The sequence below is a fragment of the Myxine glutinosa genome, chromosome 8, assembly GCF_964187855.1.
Source record: "Myxine glutinosa chromosome 8, kmMyxGlut1.1, whole genome shotgun sequence".
NCBI classification, from domain to species: domain Eukaryota; kingdom Metazoa; phylum Chordata; class Myxini; order Myxiniformes; family Myxinidae; genus Myxine; species Myxine glutinosa.
Window position 1 is genome coordinate 119,550,695 of NC_136268.1, and position 27,181 is coordinate 119,577,875.

General features: G+C 39.9%; 1 protein-coding gene across 2 annotated transcripts in view; it reads right to left on the minus strand.

Moving 5' to 3' along the window:
* Positions 1-5,154: 5,154 nt before the first annotated feature.
* Positions 5,155-27,181, minus strand: part of LOC137432895 (neuroligin-4, X-linked-like) — a 749,939-nt gene continuing 727,912 nt past the window's right edge. For both annotated transcript variants that reach the window (XM_068125201.2, XM_068125200.2), the window contains exon 6: positions 5,155-14,673. In XM_068125201.2, the coding sequence (XP_067981302.1) occupies positions 13,990-14,673 (684 nt within the window). In that variant the 3' untranslated portion in view covers positions 5,155-13,989. The remainder of the gene's footprint in view (positions 14,674-27,181) is intronic.

Below are 27,181 nucleotides of genomic sequence, written 5' to 3' on the forward strand. Positions count from 1 at the left end.
TTGCACCTTCAGTAATTACTTTTCAACCGTCACTCAAAGATCTTCAAAAGTCACTTCCAAGCCCGGGATTCCTGGCCATTAACTCCCAACTTGTAACACTTTATGTCCTGCTTTGCGTAATGGCTTTGAGTAATTGAAAAGTCCTTCCTTCAAGTCCACATTTCCTCGCTAATTTAAGTGATTTATTTCATAATTCATTGCATTAAATCACTTGCTACATCCACTTCTGACAATTCCAAGCAAGCAATTAGATGTAACCCTTCACAAATCATTGCTGGCAATGTGCATGCATCATGTTATGCAGGTGAATTTGGTTTCTGATTGATTTTGCGAAAAATATCCCCAAAATAATTCGAGCTTTATTTTTAGATATCGGTCAACGTCTTAGTTCATGATGTTGCGTCTGCACTTTGAACCCGAATGGGCAGTTATTGTGACAAGTAAAACGAGACAAATACAAAAGGAAATGTTGACACAGAAAAATTCTGGTCTGCCCAAGTTGCTTGGATTGAAGAAATTGAATCAGATGTATGTTTGGCATTCGTTTTGGACTTTTATGGTCCCATCAGGAAAAGGAGACGAGCTATTGTGGGCTGAACACATTCCAAATTTCTGCTCTGACCTCCACAAGGAAGACAAAGGCAAACCAAGGGATCTTTCTGTGAACTTCTGAAATTATAACCTAAGAAGCAGTTATATGTTCCAAAGAACTTTCCAGAACCTTATTAGGTGAATCAGAAAGAATGTGCTGACATGATGGCACATTCTCAGGCATGACACAAAGATCCCTCAAGAATTATAATCAGAGGGAAAACCTCTGTTTTTGGAAAGTAACAGAAACCTCGAATCAAAAAGTTATTTTATATTGAACACAAAAGCATCACATCCGTTATCTAATGGAGTAATGGATCTAACACAAGTAGCAGCCCGCTGTCATTTGGACGGACACAGAACACCGAGCACAAGACAGAATGCCGATATAAATCTTCAGGGAGGAAACAACATTTGGATTTGGGGCCTGTTCTCGAGCCGGGCCTGGTCCTGGGCCTATGCGCTAATGTAGCACTACGTCAGATGACATTGCCTCCATTGTGCCACAGAAATTCTGGAATGTGCGAGCGCTTTGTGCTGTCGAGTTACAGTGCAGCCCGTCTTTTGTGACCAAGTGACAGTGATAAATAAAGTGATAAATAAGAATGGAGACTCCAGATTAACTTTTTCTGCAGCAGCAAGGCCAAGCCTGGCTTTTCTAAGGCTTTAGAAATCAGAGGATACCTCAATGCAGCCATGTTGGACCAGCAAATGTATCACCAGTTTTTTAAAAAATAAGATTTCACCGTCAAGCTCATTCTCATCTTCAGCCATTTAGGGTAAAAAACCACCTTTAGAGGCCATTTTTCCCCGCAAGCGGGGGTTGGCCTTTTTCGGGAACCGTGGTTGTTGTTGTTTTTCGGTCCCCTTTTTGAAGCAATGTTTTACGGCCGGATGCCCTTCCTGACGCCAACCCTTTTTGCCGCCTTTAACGACAAGCAGGGAATTACCAGTGAACTGGTACTCAATTTGCCGACCTCGGAAGGATGACAGGCTGAGTCAACCCCCCTGGCGTTAATTCAGCGATTAGACCGGGATTCGAACCCAGGATCCTAGGTATCCTAGGCCGGCACCCTAGCCGCTAGCCCAACACCAGGGACACTCAAGGCCACATTTAGGGTAACAGGAATTTATTGTGTGTGCTGAGCCCCATTTACTATTTCCTTATTATTTTTCTTTTTCTGGTTGACAACTTCAATTTGGCAATTCATTTCACATGGTGCCATAGATTTTGATGCTCCTTTCTTTCTGGCGGCAAGCCGTGCCAAAAGCAAAACAAAAACGATATTTGCAACAGCAGAAGCAATGGGACAGCCAGTTCTTGCGATACTTAGGGGGTGAACTTTTGGCAACCCTAAAAAGGGTACCCCGCAAAAGAGCTGCTGCCTTTATCAGCACAGTGGTTGAAAAGCCCATGGGTATCAGGGTATGGACGTATGGTGACAAAGCTGGAAAATTGGAGGAAATTGTTTTCATGATGAGATTTGAAGAATAATTTTTATCTGACTCTGCTACTCTATCCTTTCCCAAATGTATTCTCTTCAGGTTCTTGTCCTTCACTTTAGGCCACTTTCGGTCAGCATGAAGGTCAGCTGAAATCACTCACATACACAAGGATGCAAAAAAAAATCCACTCAACCGTTAACAAAAACAGATGCATTACACTGTCAATTCAACACTCGATCAACAAACACAGAGGGAAGTCAGCATACTTTCAATTATAAGCAAGATAACACCATCCATCATTGCATCAATTGGTTCCTCTTCTTCAATGGCCTGGTCTCTGATTTATCAGTTTGGATTCTGCCTCAGTCACTGATATTTTGATATACTACAGCTTATGTCTGATCAACAAATGAAACGACTCGAATGGCACTCGCTAGAGAGCATATCTCTGCCAGACTGAGCAGTTTACTTTTTGTATCCCACCCATAGGACAGAACCGGGTCCGGACATGAAAAAAAATCAAATTGGCTTGTCTTTTTCACCTACCCAACTCATCCACATATTTTTGTCATAACACATCCACAACTTTTTGAAATATCATGCTATGTATAGTTTTTGTCCCATCTCTCGATGACTGAAGAATCACTTTTAAAAACAAGATGTTATTCATAGAATGCTTAGCCCGCGCAGTTGACTTGGTGCGAGCCAACTCTTCTGTTTTTTTTCTTTCATCCAATATGGCTGCCAGACCATGTGACCGATGGCATCATTAATTTACATTCTCGAATACAATTGGTGCATAGATCACGCTCAATAAATTTTAAACTGATTGGACTAAGCATTGCACTTGTCGAATTATGACGTCATAATGAAGGCACAAATGACGTCATCATTAACAAAACTTATTCCCTATGCTGAGTTCTTTACAATGAGTCACAATTTCAATTTTTCCATGGAGTGGTTTTAGAGATATAGAGATCCAGTTTTTTTTTCAAGATGGTGCCTTACCATGTGACCTATGACGTCATAATTTCCACTAAAATTCTACATTAGTAGACTAATACTATAGTAAAAAATTTCGTGTCAATCGCACCAACAGTTGCTGAAAAAAATGCTGAAATGAATTTAAACAAGATGGTGCCCATACCACATGACCTGTGAAGTCATAATTATCACTAAAATTTCTACATGAATAGATGCATACTATAGTTTAAATTTCGTATCAATCGCACCAACAGTTGGCGATAAAATGAATAAATTCATTTAAACAAGATGGCGCCCATACCACGTGACCTACGTGACCTAATTAAAAAGTTCTCGGATTTGGATCCGGATCTTTACCAAAATCGAAACAATTCTTCCTTGTCACACACCCAACCTGTCCACCAAGTTTCGTCTGAAACCGTCCATAACTCTTTGAGATATCCTGCTCACAGACAAACAGACACATACAGACAGACAGACAGGAGTGAAAACACAGCCTCTGTCTACCTTTGATGGCGGAGCTAATAAATGAAATGCATTGATCATAAAAAAAACAGTTCAGGTCCGTATCTCTGGCCTTACCACTGCCAATCAATACTGTCTGTCACCCCACTGTGTTTGCCAAGCCCTCTCTCTACCTGTGGCATCCAAGGCCACCTTCATTCATTGTTTGCCAACATCCTCACTAATGCAATAGCATGTAGCTCTCAACAGTATCCTTTGACTTTCTCTTCCAGTTGAAGCAGCATGTTTACTTCAGTGTTGTTTCTAATATTCATAAAACACCTCCTCAAATGCCAAACAAAACCCTCTTTGAAGAAGATTCCACATTGTACCATAAGGCACCTCTACCCAAAAGCAGGCGGGCAGCAGCTGAATGCCATTGTGTTGATGTGGAAGGGATTTGATGCTTGTCTGATACTCATTAAATCCAGGCCAATCTCAAGTGCGTGCTTTCTTTTTCTCTTTCTTTCTTTCTTTCTTTCTTTCTCCCTCTCTCTATCTCTCTCTCTCTCTCTCTCTCTCTCTCTCTCTCTCGTCTCTCTCTCTCTCTCTCTCTCTCTCTCTCTCTCTCTCTCTCTCTCTCTCTCTCTCTCTCTCTCTCTCTCTCCACCACCTATATATATTTATAATAAATAAATACCACCTATATATTTAATTATATATTTCTATATATTATTTGATATACCACCTATATATTTCCTTTATCAAACACTGGAAGGTGTTCAATTCCTTTAACTTTTGGATCTCAGCATCAAACACTCTCTCTTGGGTCGACCACATAATCAAAGCCAGCCTCGGATTTGATATCATCCACCGTACCAAGTTATTCCTTGGTAAAACTGAATTACTCATGGCCGACAAGACCTTTGCCTGTAGATCAATGGAGTACTTCTCTCCCCTTTGGGCAGGTGCTGCTGCTACACATCTGTCTCTCGAGGATGTTATCATCCAAATATCTCAACATCAAAGGTATCTCTCACAAATAGGTAGACGCATTAGGCCTGCTGCTCTCCCATTTCAGATATGTTGGCATCCTCTGTTTTCCACCACCTCTCCCCAGGTATATGTATATATATATCTCTATCTCTCTCTCTCTCTCTCTCTCTCTCTCTTTCTCTCTCTCGTCTCTCTCTCTCTCTCTCTCTCTCGTCTCTCTCTCTCGTCTCTCTCTCTCTCTCTCTCTCTCGTCTCTCTCTCTCGTCTCTCTCTCTCTCTCGTCTCTCTCTCTCTCGTCTCTCTCTCGTCTCTGTCTCTGTCTCTCTCTCTCTTCTTTCGGTCCCCCCAGATTCTCCAAGACACATGTGTTCTTTCACTGATCCTCTGATTGTCAGCGTTCCAAAGTCCGATCTCACTGATCACAACATTCCTTTGTTCCTTTTTGTCCCACTCATGGAAACACCATCAATCTTCTCCACCAGTCTTCAGGTCAGCAGTACACCATCACCTCCTGAAATTATGCATCCATACTTGCGAAGTTATTTTGTTTCTTTGCCTCTGCGTTCTCCTCTTTTTTCAGTTCACTCATTCCATCGCTTGTTGTGTGCACCTGTAGGATAAACCAGGTAATGAAAACCAAGCGATAGAGGATAAATCAAAAGGAGAACTGGAAATAATCAAGACAAACGACAATGAATTCCACTAAGTTTATTTTTGCTTGTTTGCTTTGTGTGCGCCTAATTTATACATGTTACAGGCCTCGAAGCTATTGGGGACTCTGTGCACAAAAAAACAGCTGCAGAATCGGGCTAGCTAAGCTAAATTGTACAAACAAAGAGATGCACTTTCCCCTTTAACCAAAATAAAAAACCCCACAAGAGCCAGAAGAACAAAGATAAACTTGCTCTTTGTATTTTGTCATGTAAGTCCTGCAGGAGGGCTGGGCATGTCTTAACCCTCAGACAAATTGAGGTCAACACGACCTCCTGTACTTTTCACATCGGTTTTGAATAAAATAAAATAAAAGATTGAAAAATGAATTAAATGGCAGTTTCTTTCTTTTAAAGACTTTGACAATATTTTGCAATGAAAAAAATATCGACAAACATGCAATAACGACTCAAAAAAAAAAATCAAGTCATGTTTTGGATTAAACACCTACGTTTTTATATTGTGTCATACAGAAAAGTTTGCTTCTTTCAACTATTTGACACCTGCATTCTATGTGTTACACCTGTCGCGTGCTATATGTTCCCTGCAAACATTACTTCCACACTTGATACAGACTGCCGCACACTTTTGTCCGTTTCTGTGTGGGCATATTGAGCATGTCTTTCCTGCAGGTTGTTGAATGGGGGACGATGTGCTTCCAAAGAACAATGATAGCACAGCCTTATGAAGTTTAGGGTTTCGTTTACTAGGTTCTTCAAAAACAATCACCTGTTGTGCAACACTCAAGAGTGGTAGTCTGGATGCAACCTGCACGACACAAGTTGTGCATCCGATGCACCGATGCCCATGACATTGTCCACACGATAACTGCTCATATTCCTATCTGTCGCTTGCAGAAATAAGTTGGAATCTTTTGATCAATGATATCAACTCCTCCTTTGGTTTGATAGTAACATGTGGTGATGTTTGGCTTCTTCTTGCCACTTGTATCAACAAATGGCATCCTGGTGCAGTGTGTTCAATGGGATAACAACCTTGTTCTTTTTTTTTTTTTTGGAAAGAAGTTCCCTCTTGTAACATTCCATTTTAATCCACATTTAGATGAGTGAACAGCTTGGCTATACATGGGATGTGTACCAAACCTCTTCTCCAACCACATATCGCTCTACAATGATCACCAACTTCCGGGCCGACAGCAGTGGATCAATGCATTTATGAGACTGCCTAAGATATTCTTGAACTTCTTGTTTCACCAATCAACATCCCTTGAGATGACCTCATTTTTGGCATCATCTTTGTGGGTGAAGGTGGAGGTAGGCACCTTGGTTTACTCGTACCACATGCTGTGTGCATCCTCTTCCTGGAGCCACAACAGCTCATCTCATTTAACCTGACCCTCTGAAGGAGGCTTCTGTATGCAACAGTTTCTTTGCAGCATTTCTTTTCTGCTCACTTGTTCAACTCAGATGAAGATGTAAACTCCAAAGTGATCATAAACAAATGCAGAAATGGCTGAAGGATAATAAAAAGGATGGACAAAAATAATATCACTTTATAAATTCCCATTTGAGGATCAATAACCTAGTAGGGAATAAGGAAATGACTGATATTCTAGAAGAAAACAAATAAAATAACCACAAGGAGGGTCAATATGACCCTTACCCTGTACTTATTGGGGTTAATAGTGAAATTGAAACTGATGTGAGTCTTGTAAAGACATCAATTTGAAACTTTCCATTTTCCTTTACAAACATCCATTTGAGGATAACATGGAAGGTCAGATTGAAAAGATTGATATCTGAGGAAAAAAAGAAAACAACAACCATAAGGTCAAAATTACTCCTACCATGTATCACAGGGTTAATAAGGGTGGTAATGGAGGCCTGCTGTTCCAATATCCAGAGAGCTAGTGCCGGAAGGCGACCGTCCTTCTTTCTATGGACACCACTGTATTGTCAAAACAACCTGGCGTACCTTCTTCCCTTCGTGCCAGCGATCAGTTGCATGGCTGTGTTGTTGCTGCGGGTGTCCATCGTTGCAGTCACAGCATGACAGCTCAGTCGAGCTGACGTGAATCATTGTGAGCACCAGGTGATTTCCAACTGCTTACATTTCTTGAAAGCTTGGGTCTGGGATGTTAACATTTATTGCTGCAGCACATACAGCAATGGCTTCGTGAAAGAAACTGCAGGGCCCTCTGGTGAGCAAGGTGCAATGGGTCTCTGGTCAAACAGCCTCCTCTCCATCTCGTAACAGGTAATAAAAAATAAATGTCACATTTTCACACTGCGAAACAGGATTCTCCACGGCTTCATCGCATGTAGACTTAAATGTTGGCTGCCTACAACCTGTGGGCTTCCCAAGGGGTGCTTCCGGGACAGTTTAAAGGAAATAATTTAATATACCATGTAGTGAGGACAAAAATATAACCTTATGCAAGTTAGGATAATGTCCCGATGGGAATTGTTTTGTCCAATTATGGTCTACCATCAAGAGTCCCACACGTTGATGATCTTGTTGGAATGTTGGAAGAGGTCTGGAATTCACAAGGCCTTGTTTTGAGAAGTTTAATTAAAAAAAAAAAATTGGACAAACTAGTCAGCGTCAGGTTTGTTTTCGATAAGCGAACAGGTGGCAGACTACGTTACCATGCATATGAGAAATGGCCAGGAAGATGAGAAAACCAAGAGGAAATGAAATAAAATTTCAACAGAGAAAAGAGGGACTTGGTGGAAAGATGGATGAGAAAAAGGAGGAGAGAATAAAACGAAGTACCTTTATCATACATTCTTGAATAATTGAGTTCATAGGGTAACAGAAACTGATATAAAGGTTGGGAAAGGAGGTGGAAAAGAGAAGGGGCACCATCTTTAAACACGTTCTAATTCGGGTCATATTAATGACAATGGACTAAGAAATTGGTTACTTGTGTTCATAAGGAGGCATCACATGGAGCTAGAGTAGACAATCCGAGAAGTCCTCTCGTTAACTGAGACATGATAATAACAATAACACCAAAGCAGAAGCAAACTTAAACCTGACATCCTATACAGTTACCGAACGAGATGAGAGTTCCATGTACAGGTGATAACTCAGAGGCCGAGATTAATAACTCAATTACTAAACGAAAATGGCTAATTCAGATACAAGTGCAGAAGATCTGTATAACATATTCAACATTTTCCTTAATCAAATACAATAATCACAGCCAAAACAAGTCCACACGGGCTTAACGCTAGCCTACAGATATAATAATATCGATCATTATCTCATCAAATATCATCGACCTGGAGACCGCTAACTCTGAGCATGTGCCTGGCCTGGTTAGCCCAATGTTAATCAGAATCCCATGAGTCATTAGGAGTGCAGAAACAAAATGATGGTTCATTTGATGGAAGGTTTGCTGATGATCCATATGGGTAGGAATCCACGTGGGTTTAACTCCAACTAAAACTGCTGTCCTGATGTCTGCACAGTTTGTGGTTGGTGATACACAAAGGTGACATGAAGTATGCGCACACAAAAGAAAACCAGCCACAGAGGCCAAAAATCAATCTGGTAGTTGTTGGCGTTGGAAAGGTGTTCGGTCTATGCTCAAGCTCACGATTGACTATGCCCAAGATCGATATATCGTGGCTCCTCGACAAATGTGATCCTTGTGAAAGGTTCATTGGAAAAATATTATATACTTGGCAAATAAGGAGTTGGAGTAAGGATGAGGATAGTGGGAGGAAGGCATGAAAGACATTATTATATACCGCTCAAGATAAGGTCACCAGTGACTTTGATTTGTCTGTCATCAATTGCATGGTTGTGATACCTCTCCAACAGGGTATCTATCACAAGGATTGGATGTCAGTGGTGGAGGAGACATGAGGCCAGGTCTCCAGTCCACGAAATACCTTACCGTACCTTTCATAGTGGACCTTTCAACCACTTACCTCACCAGTTTGTAATTTTCATATAGATGGATGGATGGAGTCTAAAACCACCGCAGTAGCATTCTTGTTTACAAGAAGTTTTGTGACGACCCTCCAACGGAAGATCATATAAGACATTTGCTTCATTCGGTGTCATTATTGTTACATTTCATTGTGGTAAAGAAAGAGCTGTCATTTAATACCCAAATGAAAGACAGAATGCTGCATCAGTCATCAATAGGAAACCAAATGAGCAAAGTTGACGTCATCAGGAGGAACCTGGACAGGATTTGGGTTTCGGCTGCAACTCCTCTACCCTCAAACCCATCCAGGTGCAGCCAAGTGAGTCTTCCAAATCAATTTGTAAGAAATCACTTCTCCATAGATAGATACATAAAAAAGAGAGAAATTATTGGAAAAGAAGGATAAAAAAGAGGAAAATGGAGAAAAGGAAAAGAAGAAGCAAGAATTAGCACAAATAAGGAGAAACGTGAAAAAGTAGAAAGAAAGACTGAAGATAGATTTTAGAGAGAAAGCAACAAAGATCGAAGATGTTGGGAAGAACCCGGATATATAGATTCCAGTCGTTACTCCATGATGCTCCAACGCAGCAAGAGATGCAAGCTACCAGAGGTCTGTCAGCGGGGACACACAGCATCAGGATATGGTGCATCCATTCCCTACCTGTGGTGATTAATCAGGGATATCTTCATGGGAATGGTTTCCATGTAATGATAAACATTCATGTATATATTTACTGCGATACATCCCAGAGTTGTTTTTGAAAAGCATGACAAAACTTTTCACGTGAGTGGATGCTAATCTTGCTACCTGTATATCAAATCATATGTACTATCAAAGTTGGAACCGAAGTTTCTTATAGTGGAGAATCTCTGATCAGACAGTTGTAGTTCTGGCAACAATAGGTCAATGTAGGTGGGAATAAACCTGGTGTTGGCTTAACGGTTAAGATGTTTGGGTCTTGAGTTTGAGCCCCCACTGGTTTGCGTTGTTGAGTAACACCAGGTGGGTTGACTCATCCTGTCATCCTTCCCAGGTCAGCAAAACGAGTACCAGCTTACTGGAAACAGGGGGCACTGCATCAGCGGCACAGCTGCGCTCCAAGCAATGATCCATCAAGCAGCCACAGGCTGCATATGAAATAAAAGAATAGCTGTAAATTTATACAAAAGGCCTTGCTTTTACTCCAAAGTCTGTCAATCAGACTCCGCTAGACATCTCAAAACATTAAATCCCTTTGATGCCCTCAGGCATTCACCAACAACTTGCTTGATTGACCTTCATCCAGGCAGCCCAAGGCTCATTCATTCTGTAATGTAAGTAAGGAATGATGTTTGTAAGTATAATAATCATGGTGCAAATGCCGTGCATGGATTATGTAATTACACTGCATTAAGAGCATGTGTACATTTAATCAATCACATTATTCGGCCAAATGTGTACCACATATTCCTCAACATAGAGTGTAGAAGGTTAAAATCATGTCAACTGACATACCAGTCGGCACGAAGCCGCTGATGTATTACTTTAGAGTTGCTTGGGATTAAAAAGGAAAATGCAAATGTTGTGACAAAAGCAAGCAAGCTGCATGAAAACTTTAAATATGGGGTGTCTTAACTCATCTTGAGCAGTATGCTTAATGTATCTTTACTTCCATGGAAGCTACAGTCTGAGATGAGGTAAGAAGAAATGTGACGGGTAGAGCAGCAGCATCGGCACTTAACAGGGAAATGGGGATGGAAGGTGCATTTCGAGAAAGATAATCATGTTCAAACCAATGCAAGAGTGAGAAAACGAGTTTGAATATATCTGTTATTGTGTTATAAGAGCTGAGTATTACACACCATCTCTTTGCGGTGCGCCCTTCAAATCTAAAGTATCTTATTGAGTCTTATTTGGCCACCAATCATCGCATGGCCACCAATCTTCTCTTGAGTAGATATTTCACGTTACCGTGAATTTTCAACTATAAACTATGGTTTATTCACGAATTTTGTTGGCAACCCCATCCAGTGCGGCTAATACACGAGTGCATCTTATACTTCGCCTGGTGGTGTTAATTTGTTCCGGTTCTCTTCTACCAATACGTTACAATGGGGTCTGTGCTAGCAAAACATGTCTTCGACAATCTAGATTTTCTATAGTAGCTTTATTCTCACTTAAACATGACCACGATATTAAGTGTATAAGATTGTAATTTGATATGGTCCTCTTTATTCATGTGAAAATGGTGAGGTACCAAATGGAGTTACGTCACTCTGAATCAGATGAATCGGAGTTTGAAGGGTTTCCCGAAAGTGACCTGCAAGTGTTACCTGGGGACGTTATATATACTTTTAGAAACTAAGAAACGTTTCAATTTTGGACATAACTTTTGTTGAATACTTGTAAAGCAGTTGGACTAAATAAATTAACGGTTATAAACACGTGCGGCTATTTTCTCAAAGTTTTTGCATTTGTGTTTTTATGTGTTTACTATTGCTGAAAATTGTATGGAGAAAAGGTAAAAAACAATACACATTTTTCTTTGTCTTATTACGTTTTCATTGCAATTAGCACATTACCAGTAAGGAAAGCAGACTTCTACGAGACCGAGTCGTCATATGTCGCTAAAAGATTAGTAACAGGAGGTTATATAGTGGCGGTTTATATTAAAGTGCGGTTTAAACATGAATTCGTTTTTTAAAAATATCAATACTTAGGGAGTGCGGTTTATACACGATGCGGTTTATGCCAGGAAAATGACGGGACCTTTTACCATTAGCAATGCTGCGCTTATCAAATTGTCAATTATTATAAAGTAATAAATTGATCAAATCGCCATTGTATTCAATTTTAATTATTATGCACGATTAATGTTTCAGGACACTTATTACATCATTTTACCTTTCAAAGCATTAGTCCATGTTTGCAGGATTGTGTTGGATAACTTGTGTGTTACTCTATGTTGTATCGAAAGGTCTTTTTACATGCTTACTGTGTTCAGGACAATCTGGACAATATATACACGAAGGTGAGGGGACAGGGCGAATTGAGAAAATAAATTTGAGATTCGGAATGGAAGATTATAATGACAGAGGATAATTGGGAAGAGACATTCAGAAGGAATAAGCAAGAAAAGTGAGAAGGAAAAATGAGAAGAAGGTGTTGTTAATACAATGTTAGATGGAATAAAATCATATGTAAGGTAAAAAGGAAGAAAGATGTCATGATGACGTCATTTGTAGATGTCATCTTACATCACAGAGCCAATCTAGTTCAACTCGAGACAAATAACTTGTCCTGTCACCTCCGCCATTGGAATTTTGATCCTTGAGCGCAGTCTAATTATTGCAAGAATGACTACCTTGATGAAGGTACACAAGCTAGCATTCGTTAACGAATTCGTAATTATGGACTGAGAAAAAAGCTCAAAATCAAATTTCAGGTAAAATACGAGTGATAGGATGAAAAATACAATCATTTAATTGCAACCTTCCTCAAGTAAGTCGTCAATAACCAAATACAACCCTGAATGGAAATGACAAACTGGGGCCGAAAGGAATGAATTGTTGCGGAACGCTTGTAAGTCATACATTGTGTCATTCTTTCAAAGAGTGTACTCTAAAAGCTTGTAGAGTAGTCTGTTACAAGGCTAAGTGACATGGTGTCCAGCTTGAAATCAAAATGATTATTTTATGCAGTCTTTTTAGGTTGCTGATGCCCTGCTCCTGCTCAAAGTACCCTTAATGTTATGTGGTGCGTCTCGTTTTATGAAAGCCGATCATTTGCAGATGATTTTGTTGAAAGACGGAAACACAGGTCCCATATGAAAGCGCATGATTCCGGCTTGCGCAACTCTCCTTATGTGCTGCTGCTTTCGTGAATCCTAAGGAGAGCTATTGGAGTAGAGATGACAGAGAAGAGAAAGGAAACTGAGAAGGTATGATTAAAACAAATAAATTCGTTGTGTGTTCTGTTGGTGAACATTTTAAGGAAGTTATTGCTGAGTCTCAAAAGAAAATGTGTTTCTTATTCGTTCATCAATCTTCAACTGTTGTGAAAATATAAATGACCTTTCATGGCACAAATGCAAAGGAAGGAGAGAAAAACGTTCATGTAAGAGTGGATGAGAAATCATCGCATAATTGTGCTAGAACAGATATCTTCTTAGGAGCAAACAATTTCAAACTTTATCTAATCTTAACTTAAGATTTCATCCCACATACCTTTCAGGTGCAGAATGTTCCACACCCTGAGGCACAAATAACTACAAACACAGAGCAGACAGATACAAATAAAATCCATCAGGGTTATTTGTTCTTGCACAATTATGGGGTGTGCTTCCTTGTTTGCTTTAGAAGTATCGGACAACAGTCACGACTGACTTGACCAACGGGCTTTAGTTTGGACTTTTCCTGTGTGGGAAGTGTACATGGAATGGATGCTTGGACGACGAAGGATGAAGAGAGTTTGGCTAGCTCAAGCTATGTTTCAAAATGGAAAGTTTCACTTGAAATGCATGGGCGTATCACGTATCATATCCAATCGGCGGCCTTCTATTTTGATCTGACTTTCACCGAAATGCGAATTTTGTTTTGTCAATGTGACTCTACTCACCATTAAACTTCTTTTCCACTTCGCAATTTCCCAAAAAAAAAAAAAAAATTAAAATCCCCCTAGCATCAATAGGTTTAATTTTACAAGGTCAACTGGTGGTCCACACCATCCCTTACATGATCACCAATTCATTTTGCACTATAATATCTGGAGTCAATATCTATCGAAGCAATGGTTAAAAATTACATCGTCTTCACGTACCCCACACACAGGGTCTTTCAAATCCATGTCTTTTTCTTGTTTTTTTTTGTCCAAGGCAAGAAATCACACACTTTCACCTGCCCTTTCATTATGGTTGATGAAACTCCAGCACGCCTTAAACACGTGTGGTTGAGTGTGGATGTGATACTGAGCCACAAGGTAAGCTAGAAAATCCTGCAAATGTATGCAATGGCTGAACACCAGCTCCTATTGCACAGGCCATCGAGCCTGATGGAATGGCCGGCACCGGTGCACCAGGAATAAGGCTCGATGGAATTAAACTGAGGTCGTCGGGCGCTCTCCTCAAAGCCAAAGCATAATCTGGTAGCCGCAGCGGAAGCCCGGCGGTCGCACCAGATGTTAGGCATAAATTGTATGTGAAATCGGCATCACCAGGCGGTTCCAGCTCAGCCTGCTTCAGTTGAAGGGACATCATTTCATCATCAGGTGCATGTGAAACGGTTGGAGCTCTGGCACGCTCTGGGCTCTGGCGTCTGTAGGCCCCATGGCGACCTTTGTCACGGCGGTAGTAAAGCGCAGCAAAAGCGAGCACGTTGAGAAAGAGCAGGGAGGCACCCACAGCGATAGTGACACTCAACTCCGTTGAGTAGTCCCTCTGCTCCTCGACTGCAGTCGCTGTGGCACTCCTGTCGGAGTCATCATTATCTCCCAAAGAATGGCCATCTTGTAATGGCCGGCTTGGTGCTGCATCGGCAGAGGGCCTCTTGGTGCCGATTGGCCAGGCCTTGCCGGCACCAGGTCGTTTCGTCACCAAAGGTGTCGTGTCCACAAGAGGCACCTAAAACAACATGGCACCAAGTTTTGTTTTCACATCAGCAAAACACAGGTAAAGTGATTGCATGAAATACATCACAATGATTCCAAAGCAGCGATAAATAACATTTAGTATTAAAACAAGCATAAAGAAAGTGGTGGTTTAAAATGTGAGACACACTTTGGGGCCACACACATGTTAGTGGGGCGAAATTCCAGTAATTTGACCCCTCACCCACTCACTTTCCTATACATTCCTTCCCCTTGCAATAAACTTTTGGCATGTTCAACAAGGCTAAATATCGGCGGAGCCTGGTTGGCTTGCATTACAAACAACATCTGGAAACCAAAACAGTGAAACAAACTCTCAACTTTTCCCCTGAAGTTCTTGCAGTAAATATGTAGTGATATAAATAAAGCATAAAGTAATCAAATAATATTCATACGCACAGATGCAAACATAAATAAATAATTAATAAATAAATAAAGGCAAAAATCATACTAAAATAAGGCAATTATGTGTGTATGTACGTACCATTGTATAATCAAAAACAGCTAGGCCAATCGACACAAAATTTGGCATATTTTTTTGGGCTACCTAGGGTTAGGGGCACCAAATAAACCCCCCTCACTACATGGTGAGAATGCGGAGATGACTTCCTATTTTCGCCTGTACACGGATAATAGTGCGAGTGGTTTAACCACTGACCCCTGTCAGGGAGCAGGTATTGACACCTTTTTTATTTCCCAAAGGGAACGGTTGTTCCTATTACTTAAAGGAGACGCGTCCGGCTGTCCTTCACGTGGATAAAAAGCAGAACCTTAACCTTTAATCGAGTGGTTCCGGCTGTTCTGGAATAATACAAAGGGTAGAATAATTGGAAAGCTAATAATCAATTTACTTCGAGCATATACATGTGTGAGTGCCATTTAATCATAAAGGTGTCTGTTTTAAAAGCTTGTCTTTCGAGATTGCAGAAGAAGAATCTGAAACTGGAACTTAATGTAGCTGTTAAAACAGTAACATTAATTATTCTACAACAGCAGAAACTCTTTACAAGAATACAGGAGCACACAAAATTATATATAGTAATACTTCTCAAAGCAACCACGAAGACAGCAGCAAAAACAATTACTGTACACAACGGGACACCTCTTCACGTTGGTTGTACCTCCCAACGCAGGTCAGGGGCCAAATCTTCCTTCCATCAGTAACTACGTTGCCATTGTCATAGCATCACTAACTAGGTTGCCATTGTCAAAGCATCACTAAGTAGGTTTCCATTGTCATAGCATCACAAACTAGTTTGCTATTGTCATAACATCACCAACTAAGTTTCCATTGTCATAGTATCACTAACTATGTTTTCATTATCATATTTATCACGAACTAGTTTTCCATTGTAATAGCATCACGAACTAGGTTTCCATTGTCATTGCATCACAAACTAGTTTGCCATTGTCATAGCATCACTAACTAGGTTTCCATTGTCATAGCATCATTAACTAGGTTTCCATTGTCATTGCATCTCTAACTAGGTTTCCATTGCCATAGCATCACGAACAAGGTTTCCATTGTCATTGCATCACAAACTAGTTTGCCATTGTCATAGCTTCACGAACTAGTTTTTCATTGTCAAAGCATCACTAACTAGGTTGCTATTGTCATAACATCACAAACGAGATTGCTATTGTCATGGCATCACTAACGAGATTTCCATTGTCATTGCATCACTAAATAGTTTTCCATTCTCATAGCATCACTAACTAGGTTTCCATTGTCATAGCATCACAAACTAGTTTGCCATTGCCATAGTATCACTAACTAGTTTGCCATTGCCATAGTATCACTAACTACTGTAGGTTGCTATTGTCATAGCATCACAAACTAGGTTTCCATTGTTATAGTATCACTAACTAGGTTTCCATTGTCATTGCATCACTAACTAGGTTTCCATTGTCATAGTATCACTAACTAGTTTGCCATTGTCGTAGCATCACTAAGTTTCCATTGTCATCTCATCATGAAATTTGTTTCCATTGTGATAGCATCACAAACTAGTTTTCCATTGTCATAGCATCACTAACTAGGTTTCCATTGTTATAGTATCACTAACTAGGTTTCCATTGTCATATCATCACTAACTAGGTTTCCATTGTCATTGCATCACTAACTAGGTTTCCATTGTGATAGCATCACAAACTAGTTTTCCATTGTCATAGCATCACTAACTAGGTTTCCACTGTCGTAGTATCACTAACTAGGTTTCCATTGTCATAGCATGACTAACTGGATTGATATTGTCAAAGCATCACTAACAAAGTTTCCATTGTCATTGCATCACAAACTAGTTTGCCATTGTCATAGCATTACGAACTAGGTTTCCATTGTCGTAGCATCACTAACTAGGTTTCCATTGTCATTGCATTACCAACTAGTTTGCCATTGTCATATCATCACTAATTAAGTTTCCATTGTCATAGCATCACTAAATAGTTTTCCATTCTCATAGCATCACTAACTAGGTTTCCATTGTCATAGCATCACAAACTAGTTTGCCATTGCCATAGTATCACTAACTAGTTTGCCATTGCCATAGTATCACTAACTACTGTAGGTTGCTATTGTCATAGCATCACTAACTAGGTTTCCATTGTTATAGTATCACTAACTAGGTTTCCATTGTCATATCATCACTAACTAGGTCTCCATTGTCATTGCATCACTAACTAGGTTTCCATTGTCATAGTATCACTAACTAGTTTGCCATTGTCGTAGCATCACTAAGTTTCCATTGTCATCTCATCATGAAATTTGTTTCCATTGTGATAGCATCACAAACTAGTTTTCCATTGTCATTGCATCACAAACTAGTTTGCCATTGTCATAGCATTACTAACTAGGTTTCTATTGTCGTAGCATCACTAACTAGGTTTCCATTGTCATTGCATTACCAACTAGTTTGCCATTGTCATATCATCACTAACTAGGTTTCCATTGTCATAGCATCACTAACTAGGTTTCCATTGTCATAGTATCGCTAACTAGGTTTCCATGTAATAGCATCACTAACTGGGGTTACATCTAACTGGGTTTACATTGTCATTGCATCACAAACTAGTTTGCCATTGTCATATCATCAATAACTAGGTTTCCATTGTCATAGCATCACTAACTAGGTTTCCATTGTCATAGTATCGCTAACTAGGTTTCCATGTAATAGCATCACTAACTGGGCTTACATCTAACTGGGTTTACATTGTCATTGCATCACAAACTAGTTTGCCATTGTCATAGAATCACTAACTTAGTCTGCCATTGTCATAGCATCACTGTCATAACATCACATCACTATATAGTTACCCTCGCCTGAGGAGAGGGTATTGCATTTGAGTCCGTTTGTTACTTGTCAAAAAAAATAAATATTTTTGGACAAGTACGTTGATCACTCCCGTTTGTGTGTGTGTTTGTCTGTCTGCTCACTTATACTTACCTACAGGTCACAATTTTAAACCGATCTTCACGAAACTTCACCAAATGGTAGATTTCGTGGTGCGACAAAATCCTATATATGTTTGAGGTCAAAAGGTCAACATAGGCCAAAGGTCAACCTCTTTTTTCAAATTTCTAAAATTCTCAATTTTTATCCGATTGACTTGAAATGTGAATACAAGTTACGTATCCGCTAAATGAATTCAACCACCAACTATTTTGGAGATCAACATAGGTCTAAAGGTCAACATAGGCCAAAATGTCCACATAGGCCAAAGATCAACAACCGTTTCAAATTCCTAAAATCTTCAATCTTCATCCAATTGACTTGAAATTTGAATCGGATTTTCAGATCGGCGAAATTAATTCAACCAACAACTATTTTTGAGATCAACATAGGTCAAAATGTCAACATAGGCAAAAGGTTAATAACATTTTCAAAGTTCTAAAATCCTCAATTTTCATCTGATTGATGTGAAATTTGAATGGGATTTTCATATCAGCGAACTGAATTCAACCACCAACTACTTTTGAGATCAATATAGGTCAAGAGGTCAACATAGGCCAAATTTCTAAAATTGTCCATTTTCATCCGATTAACTTAAAATTTGAAGGCGATTTGCATATCAGGTCACTGAATTCAACCACCAATTATTTGAGAGGTCAAAAGGGTGCTCTACCGAATGCCATTTTACTTTGTTCTCTTTAGCCAAGTGTCGCTCTGTGAGTGATTTTTCATTTGTCTGTTTGTCGGTCTGTCTGTTTGTCAGCACAGAATAAATATGATTTTCTCTGTTGGTCCGATTGACAGGAAATTTACACCATAAGTGCAACTGTATAATTGTATAATTTTTTAATGATAATTATGATGTCATAGGTCACATGGTTCGGCCGCCATCTTGGAAAAACCGAAACACTTCGCACCTCTATATCTCCGAAAGCGCTGAATAGAAAAAATTGAGACATGGCTCATTGTAAAGAACTCTCCATATGGAATATCATCTATCATCTCCATTATGACGTCATAATTTGACAAGTACAAAACGTCATCCGATCAAGATGAAATTTCTTGAGCATAATGTAGGAATAAATTAGTGGAGCAAAAAAATAATGACGTCATCGGTCACGTGGTCCAGCCGCCATATTTGTTTTAACACAAAAGCCTTAAAAACCACTGAAAATACATCCTGGTGAGGGTTTGAAATCTCTGATTGCTCTTTTTCTTCTTTGCAATTGTCATAGCATCACTAACTAGTTTACCATTGTCATAGCATCAATAAATTTGTTTCCATTGTCATAGCATAACTAACTGGTTTGCCATTGTCATAGCATAATTTACCATGCAACATTTATATTTTATTGTTTTGTCTGTGCTTTTTATCAGAGGGTATAATAAAATATTTGGGGTTTTTACATTTTTTTATGGCTACATTTTATTGTACACCGCTCTTTTGCTATCCCATCTCAAGGCATTTTTATGGCTACATTGTATTGTACACCGCTCTTTTGCTATCCCATCTCAAGGCGCTGCATTACATCATCACCGGACACTGAAGGGGGCCCGGCGATGACGTGCTGAAAGGGAGTACTCAGTTTTCACTCCAGTTTATTGCTTTCTTTCTTGTTTGTCCGGGCGACATCTCAGCCATCCTTTGAGGTAGGAAGCTGAAATTTGGGCACAATAGTGAGCACTTGCTTTGGCAAAAACGTTTTTTTGATTTTTTTTTGATTAATCAATTAATTACTTACTCATTATTGATTAATTAAGTACTTATTTATTTCTGTTCTTGTCTGTGCATTATCTCAGGTATCCTTTTGAGTTAGGAAGCTGATATTTGGACATGACAATGACCAAATGATTTGGCTGTACATTGTATTTTTGATTTATTGATTAATCAATTAATCAATTAATTATTTAATTATTCGATCAATGACTTGATTAATCTTTTTAAAATTACATATTCGAATGAAACGGTGGTGGTTTACATATTCTATTAGCCAATTGATTTATAATTTCGTTATTTTACAATTATTATTGATTTATTTTCGTTATTAATCACTTCTTTTTTTTTTCTCATCTGGGCAATATCTCAGGCACCTTTTGAGCTAGGAAGGTGATATTTGGACACAACAGTGACAAAGTGATTTGGCTACAAATGATATTTTTGATTCATTGATTAATCAATTAAGTATATATTGATTAATCAAATTTTATTTTTCAAGAAATGACTTTTAATTTTTAAAAAGTTACAGCTTTTAATGAAACACTGGTGGTATGCTATTAGCCCATTGATTAATAAATTATTTTATGATTATTGATTATTGATTTTAATTACACAATTAATCAATCAATTATTGTATACCTCTCCCTCCCAATACCATATCCATGTGCTGCACTGAAGGATATTTATTTGGCATGGGGCAGTGCACTTTGAATGTATCTGTACTGGTTTGTATAATATTTTGAATTAAACATTGTGTAAACCATTATACTTTCACAATATAATTGAATTGACGTTCATGTCTCTTCTGTCCTCTTACCAATCATATTACGCAAATGCAAATCATCTTTTCATTTCATGTTGTTCCAATCATTTTATGCAAAGTATAAAAGTTGTTTGTTAAGATTACGACATTGATCAAAAGGAGAAAAGTCAAGTAGTGTATTAAGATTGTAAACTCAAAGTACAAGTTCATGGCAGTTACAAGTGATGTCGGTCTGCAATATAAATCTCATTGATTGGATCGACAAAAAGCTCTCTTGATATATCCTGTATGTGAATAACTTGTCTATATTCTTGGTTTGATTCCAAAGTTAGACTCATCTAAAAACATCTGTTCTAGTGCAATGCCAGCATGGAGAGGTACATCTCGGATCACGCTGCACTTCAGATGGAGACATAAAGCCGGCTGTCCTGTCTGCAGGACGTACAAGTTGACGACCCCAGGCGTAAACATGTATAAGTAACAATTCTTTCTTGACCATATTATATTCTTGGGTCATGGGTGCTTGTTTCAACATTGTGCTGAGTATAATCATATTTCTGGACTGCGAGGAGACTTTGGATTACTCCGTGCAATTGTGGAAGCCTTGCACTTCTCTGCGTCTATCAGCTCATCTGCCTTATCTTTGGTATGAAGAGTGTCGGTCGGCACCTTATCGGCTTCTTCTGAGTCAGAGTCAGGTCAGTGACCCCTGCTGTCTGTTTCCCCAGGCTAGATTAGCATGGTAATCAATGCAGACAGGTACTGTGGAATCCAGTCTGGGCCTTTTCTTACCACAACTGTCACACCCAATGCTCTTTCCCCTTTTAGCCACTTCTGCCTGTCTTGCAATCTAAAGATTCACCCAGATGCCCTTCATTCGTCCTTGAACAGAGTTCGTTGGGACTATATGTACCTTTGAGCTCAGATGATCGAATCATCACTTTAAGGTTTTCAGAATTTCTCTCTGTGGCTGCTGAGTCTTTCCACACCTGGGCAATGTTGGCCTCTCAAGTCTAAACAAGGAAACTTTGACATAAACTGAGATCAAGTGGCATGTGGCGTATTTGCCTAAAGAAGCAAGTGCATTAAAAAATGGTCGCTCCTTTTATATGGCAGGTCGGTGTTTAAGTGGATTGATTTTGTGCACGTGACATTCCTGGGTCGGGAAGGTTAATGGGCTGAAACCTCGACGATAAAATGATGTATGACTGAATATGTAGAACTTCATATTTCTAAAAGATGAGAGAATTAACATGGCTGCAACTGCAATAAAACAAAAACTGATCAGGTAGCACATCTCAGAAGCCATGTCATACGTACATTGCAAATGATCTTAAATCTAGGCTTGATTTTCACAGAGGATCCAGGGATCCCTTTTGAAAAAGGTTGGCCATTATGTGCCAGTATCCTGCCCAAAATCTTAATTTGCATCCTAATCTATAGGAGTATTGGTGGCATATTGTATTGGTGGCATTTCCGAAACTCCGTAATAATGAAACCAGAACATCAAACACATGAATTAATCCCTATTAAATACACCTTAACAAATGCATGTGCTGGTCAAATAGTTTGAGTGTCAGGTCTTGTTATGTCTTCAGTCTCCCAATCCTCGAGTCAAGTTGTGAGTCATAGAGAAATATGTGATGCCTTCGCAAGATTCTTGGCACCACCTGGCAAGACAGAATACCTAACACCTCGATCCTAGTCCATTGTCGTATCCAAGGACTTGAGTATTTCCTGATGCAAGCGAAGCTTCGCTGGTGCTGGTCAAGACACCTCACCTGCATGGAAGTCCATGGAATCCCAAGCACGCTTTCCTATGGGCAAATCAAATTTGGTAAACGGTCACGTGGTGGGGAAAAAAGCGTTATAAGGACGTCCTTAGGTATACATCCAAGTCTTGTGAAATCCTAGTTGTCACCTTGGAACATCAGGACCACTTTGAAGGTGGGAGACTTGCTGTCAAGAGACAGCGGAGGCAAGAAAGGAAAACCTGCCAACGTTCATCTTTGCAAGGACTAGTCTATACCTGTGATGTTTGTGGTAGATGCTGTGGGTCTGGCATTGGAATATACAGACATCGCACAATGCACAATGATGCTTAGTGAGCACGCCAACGAAGGGAAGAGATTCGTCGAAAGCGACGACTCACACCATCATAAAGAAATGAGATGCGAGTCCGAGGCTCTGACTTGGGTACTACAGGCCTAGTGCCAGTGACATCACATTGCCTAATGAGGTCGCATTTCCTGCACGCCCAATTACAACCAGGTAGGAATCATTTGAATCATGTAAACAATACTTTAAAATCGTGTCTGTTCAAACCATGATGATCCAGCCAGCTGGTATGATATCGATGACGAGTTGGTGACAACATTGTTAATATCCACTTTAATAAAGCTTACCATATAAATAACGTGTTATATTATATAATGGCAGCTAAACTCAATTTAAAGGACGGTTTGACGAGCTACATGCCAGTTGTATTTGATCGGAGGCACAGAGTCACAGCATATGCTTTTGAATGAGCACTGACAGATGGAAATGTCAGTGGTTATCAGCTCTAAAATGGCAAAATATAACTTACCATGCTGAAAGATCTTTGAGAGAATACTATAACAGTAAATCTCCCATCTAAGTAGCTCTAGCCTCGTTAATATGTGACAAATTTACAATATAAAACGTTTTGCACTCAATCTCTGGAAAATAAGAGGACACGGGCCTAGTCCGACCGAAGTTATTGGTTCACGTACAGCAGGAGGCACAAGTTGTGTTAAGGTTCTGGATTCTAAATTTATGAAAACTGGGACAGTTTCGGAATAATTCCCATGTTGCTATCGTGTCGGCAGTAACAAACCCCCCCCCCCCCCCCCCCATATAGCTGATTAATGGCTTATTCTGCGTCCCCAACAAGGCCTGGTCTGCACGTTGACCTCAAATGCCTTCAAGGTAACTTGGGATGCACATTAGAAGATAAGGCAGTGCCGCCCAATATCCCCCGACCAAATATAATGAAAGGTCAACCCCAAAAAAATTTATTTCCAGTAAATAAAAAGAAAATTTTAAAGAATTTTTTTTAGGAGTAAATTTGTCTTCGAAAGCACTCTTCCAAACAATTGGACCTGAATGCCATAAGCACTGCGGGGAAAATAAAGTCTTAATTTTTCCACTCTTACGGAGGGATCACAAATCATCTTCAAACTTTCCCTTCGGGTTTCTGCATACATCCATCAGATTGCTTCCATCCTCCTTGGACTGTGTCAGAATGACAAAACCAATAATCCACTCATACTTGTCACTGAGCCTATGATTCTCGGTTTATGGTATTAGTGAAAACAGCTTCTAGCTGACTCCGTTATTCTTCAGCGACTTAAGGCACCGCATTGCCCCATTGCCCCCATTCCCGGTGTGTACCCCGGTTTAGAATAGGTACACCGTATCCCTGCGCATCGTAAGAGGCGACTAAGGGTTGGCGTCAGGAAGGGCATCCGGCCATAAAAACAATGCCTCAAACAGGGAACCATGATTGCCATGGGGCCCGCAAGGCTAACCCCCACTCTAGCGGGGAAAATGGCCTTAAAACGGTCATTCATTCATTGCCCCAGAAGTATGTGGACATGTTTCAAAATGTTGCAAAACCAAAATGTAAAACTCCTTAAAAATGTGGAAATATTTAGCAAAAATAAAAAATGGTCAAAATAAAATATTATATCCTGAGTTCAAATCTTGACCCAGCTATAAACTGCCACCCTGATGTTTCACAAGCAGGGAGATTCATCAACATGTGCACCCTCCATCGGGTGGATGTTAACCCGGAGGATTCATCAGCGTGCATGTTAAAGATCCCACGGGTGTCTTTCAGAGTGGGCGAGTCATCGCCGGCATCCTGAGCCAATTAAAAATCCTTCCCTACCCACCTTCGGTCGAACGTCAGGCCAGACCAGTCGGGTCGTGAAAGACTTGGGCCCAAATGTTCTCCGGCCGACCCCACAAGTAGATGGGATTAATTGGAGCCGTTAAACGAACGTTACAGTCGTAGTTGAAGTTTGTGAGAACATGTGCTCTGTGTACTCTACAAATACAATGAATAAGTAATCTCACTCATACGATTCATATTTCTACAAACAACTTGAAAGCTCATTTATTAAACGTTAAATCCAATGTAGAAATGATAAATTGTTTCCTCGATAATTAGAGTGACGTTCAAATAAAAGGTAGTTTGCCAGTAAAGAATGCCTTTGTGTGATTGAATGTATTTGAGGATTTCCCCATATGATGGTAGAGAGAAGATGCAATCACTCCAGACAAATATTGTGATGTTCACAAGTAAAATTGGAAACTCCTCAAAAAGAGATGAGATAAATGAGCAAACTTTATCAAGCAGTACACATGATAGAGACAAACACCAAATCAAACGAGAGTGAAGTCGATGGCACGCAATCGCAAATCCCGACGCTTCCCATCTAAAGCAAAGTGGAAAGATGGCAAAAAGTTCCACCAGGAATGACCACGTATCAAATTTTGAGTAAAACTTTTTTCTGTTTTGACCTCTGTGACCCTAAGTCTCCATCCCCTGGGACATGAACCCGGGGGTCATATCCAAGAAATTGATACATATTTCATGCATCCCCAAATGTTGATTGCATGTAAAAAGTTTCATGAAGCAATGCTTAAAAATGTGCCCGCAATTGCATTTTTCGGTATTTGACCTTTTGACCCCACACAAGGGGGCGGGACAAAATGGCGCTGCTTTTGCGTCGTCTCGCCATGTGATGATCATAACTACCAAGTTTGGTGAATTTCTGCACAGCCATTTAGGAGGAGATAGCGTGACGGACGGACAGCCAGACGGACGGACGGACAGAGTGACTGAGCCGAATAGGATTTTCTCCCACTTTTTTTCAAAAAGCTTGGGGATTTGGTAATAATTTTGAAAAAAAAAACCCCAAGAGAATCAGTGTGTTTCAAAATAATGGAAAGAAGACTCGTAAAAATCAAGAGTAAGGGTCATCATTACATGGACAGTGGAGAACGGTATCAAGGTATACAAGATGGAAATAAAACAGGGAAAGCGGCAAACGAAAAAGAATAAAATCACCCAAAGGTAATGCCTGCAATCTTGTGGTTAAAACAGGTATTAACATAGTGGATGAAATCAAGAGGATGTTGATTGAGGTAGGCTAACAACCTTGCGAAGCAGGAGAAGCTGACGTTTCGTCGGAGCAAAAGAGAGGACCAATGGTTAATGCCCGAAAGGTTAGCTTCTGCTTGCTTCCCACTGGGGATATCATTTCATCCATTGTTCTACCTGTGCACCAACACAGACTAATACTACCTTTCTGACACAGAACCGATTATAGCTACGAGCGACTGATACTAGCGCCTTGTAAAAAATGTGACACGTTGCCTTTTATCATATTATCTGACAACATTCAAGGGTTCTACTAGTTATACCACGTACATTTGCAGTTCTATTTCACTTTATTACACATTTTACAGGTCATGACGCAAGTCGCAAGTCTTAAGTGCGCTTGGATCCGTTTGTGCTCCATCATTGTCATTACAAAGAATCATTTTGCGCCATGTTCTGGGGACATTTTACAGAGCATTTGTGGGTGATGTGATTAAAAGGAAGACTCACTGCTTGTTTAAGGTCATCAGTGGTTTCCTGGCCCAGCTGTGTAACAATCTCTTTTATGAATCCCCAAAGGGAATTACCACATGTTGACAAGGGTAACAAGTTTTTACAAGGGATAAGACATTTATGGTCACCCTGAACAAGTAGAGCAGAATTGCGACCCCCTATACATACTACACATGCCCCTTACCGTCACTTATTCCTATTTTATTTCTTAATCCCAGAATAAAACTTATTTCTATTATCTTCTCATTCCATCCATGCACTTCCAACTAACTTTCTCTGATCATCTTCTTTTTTATCATTACTGCAATTGGCTGTTGTAATGTTCTCAATTGTGTCTTCCTCCCTCAACCAGCCACCAACCACAACCAGCCATTTGCATACATATTACACAAATCGCTCCTATAAAAGTGAAAAGACGAACCCTCTGCTGATAATCATTTCAAACTATTGATTACGAGTATACGTAGTTGAGTCACAACTATTAGTAGGCATATCATGAGTTAATATGTAGTTTAACTGTAGCAATAACAACAGATTGACCTTTACACTATGACATCCATCTTCTTCTTTTTTAATACATGGGCAATAGCTCGTAATAGAGGTGACACACACACACTCACACACACACACACACACACACACACACACACACACACACACACACACACACACACACAGACACGGACATACTGACAAGACAAACACTTAACACAGCCACTGACCTTGGGGGAAGTGCCGTCACTGTGATAAAAATGAAGAAGGGGATTCGGAGGCGTGATGCTTCTCATATGCCTATTTATATTTGAACGCTTTGTGTGCGAGGTGAGGCGGTTTCTACAGGCTGATTGGGCTATACAGCGATCTGCGCTGGGTTATCTTGGTAAGACAAGACTGTTGATTGATGGCTAA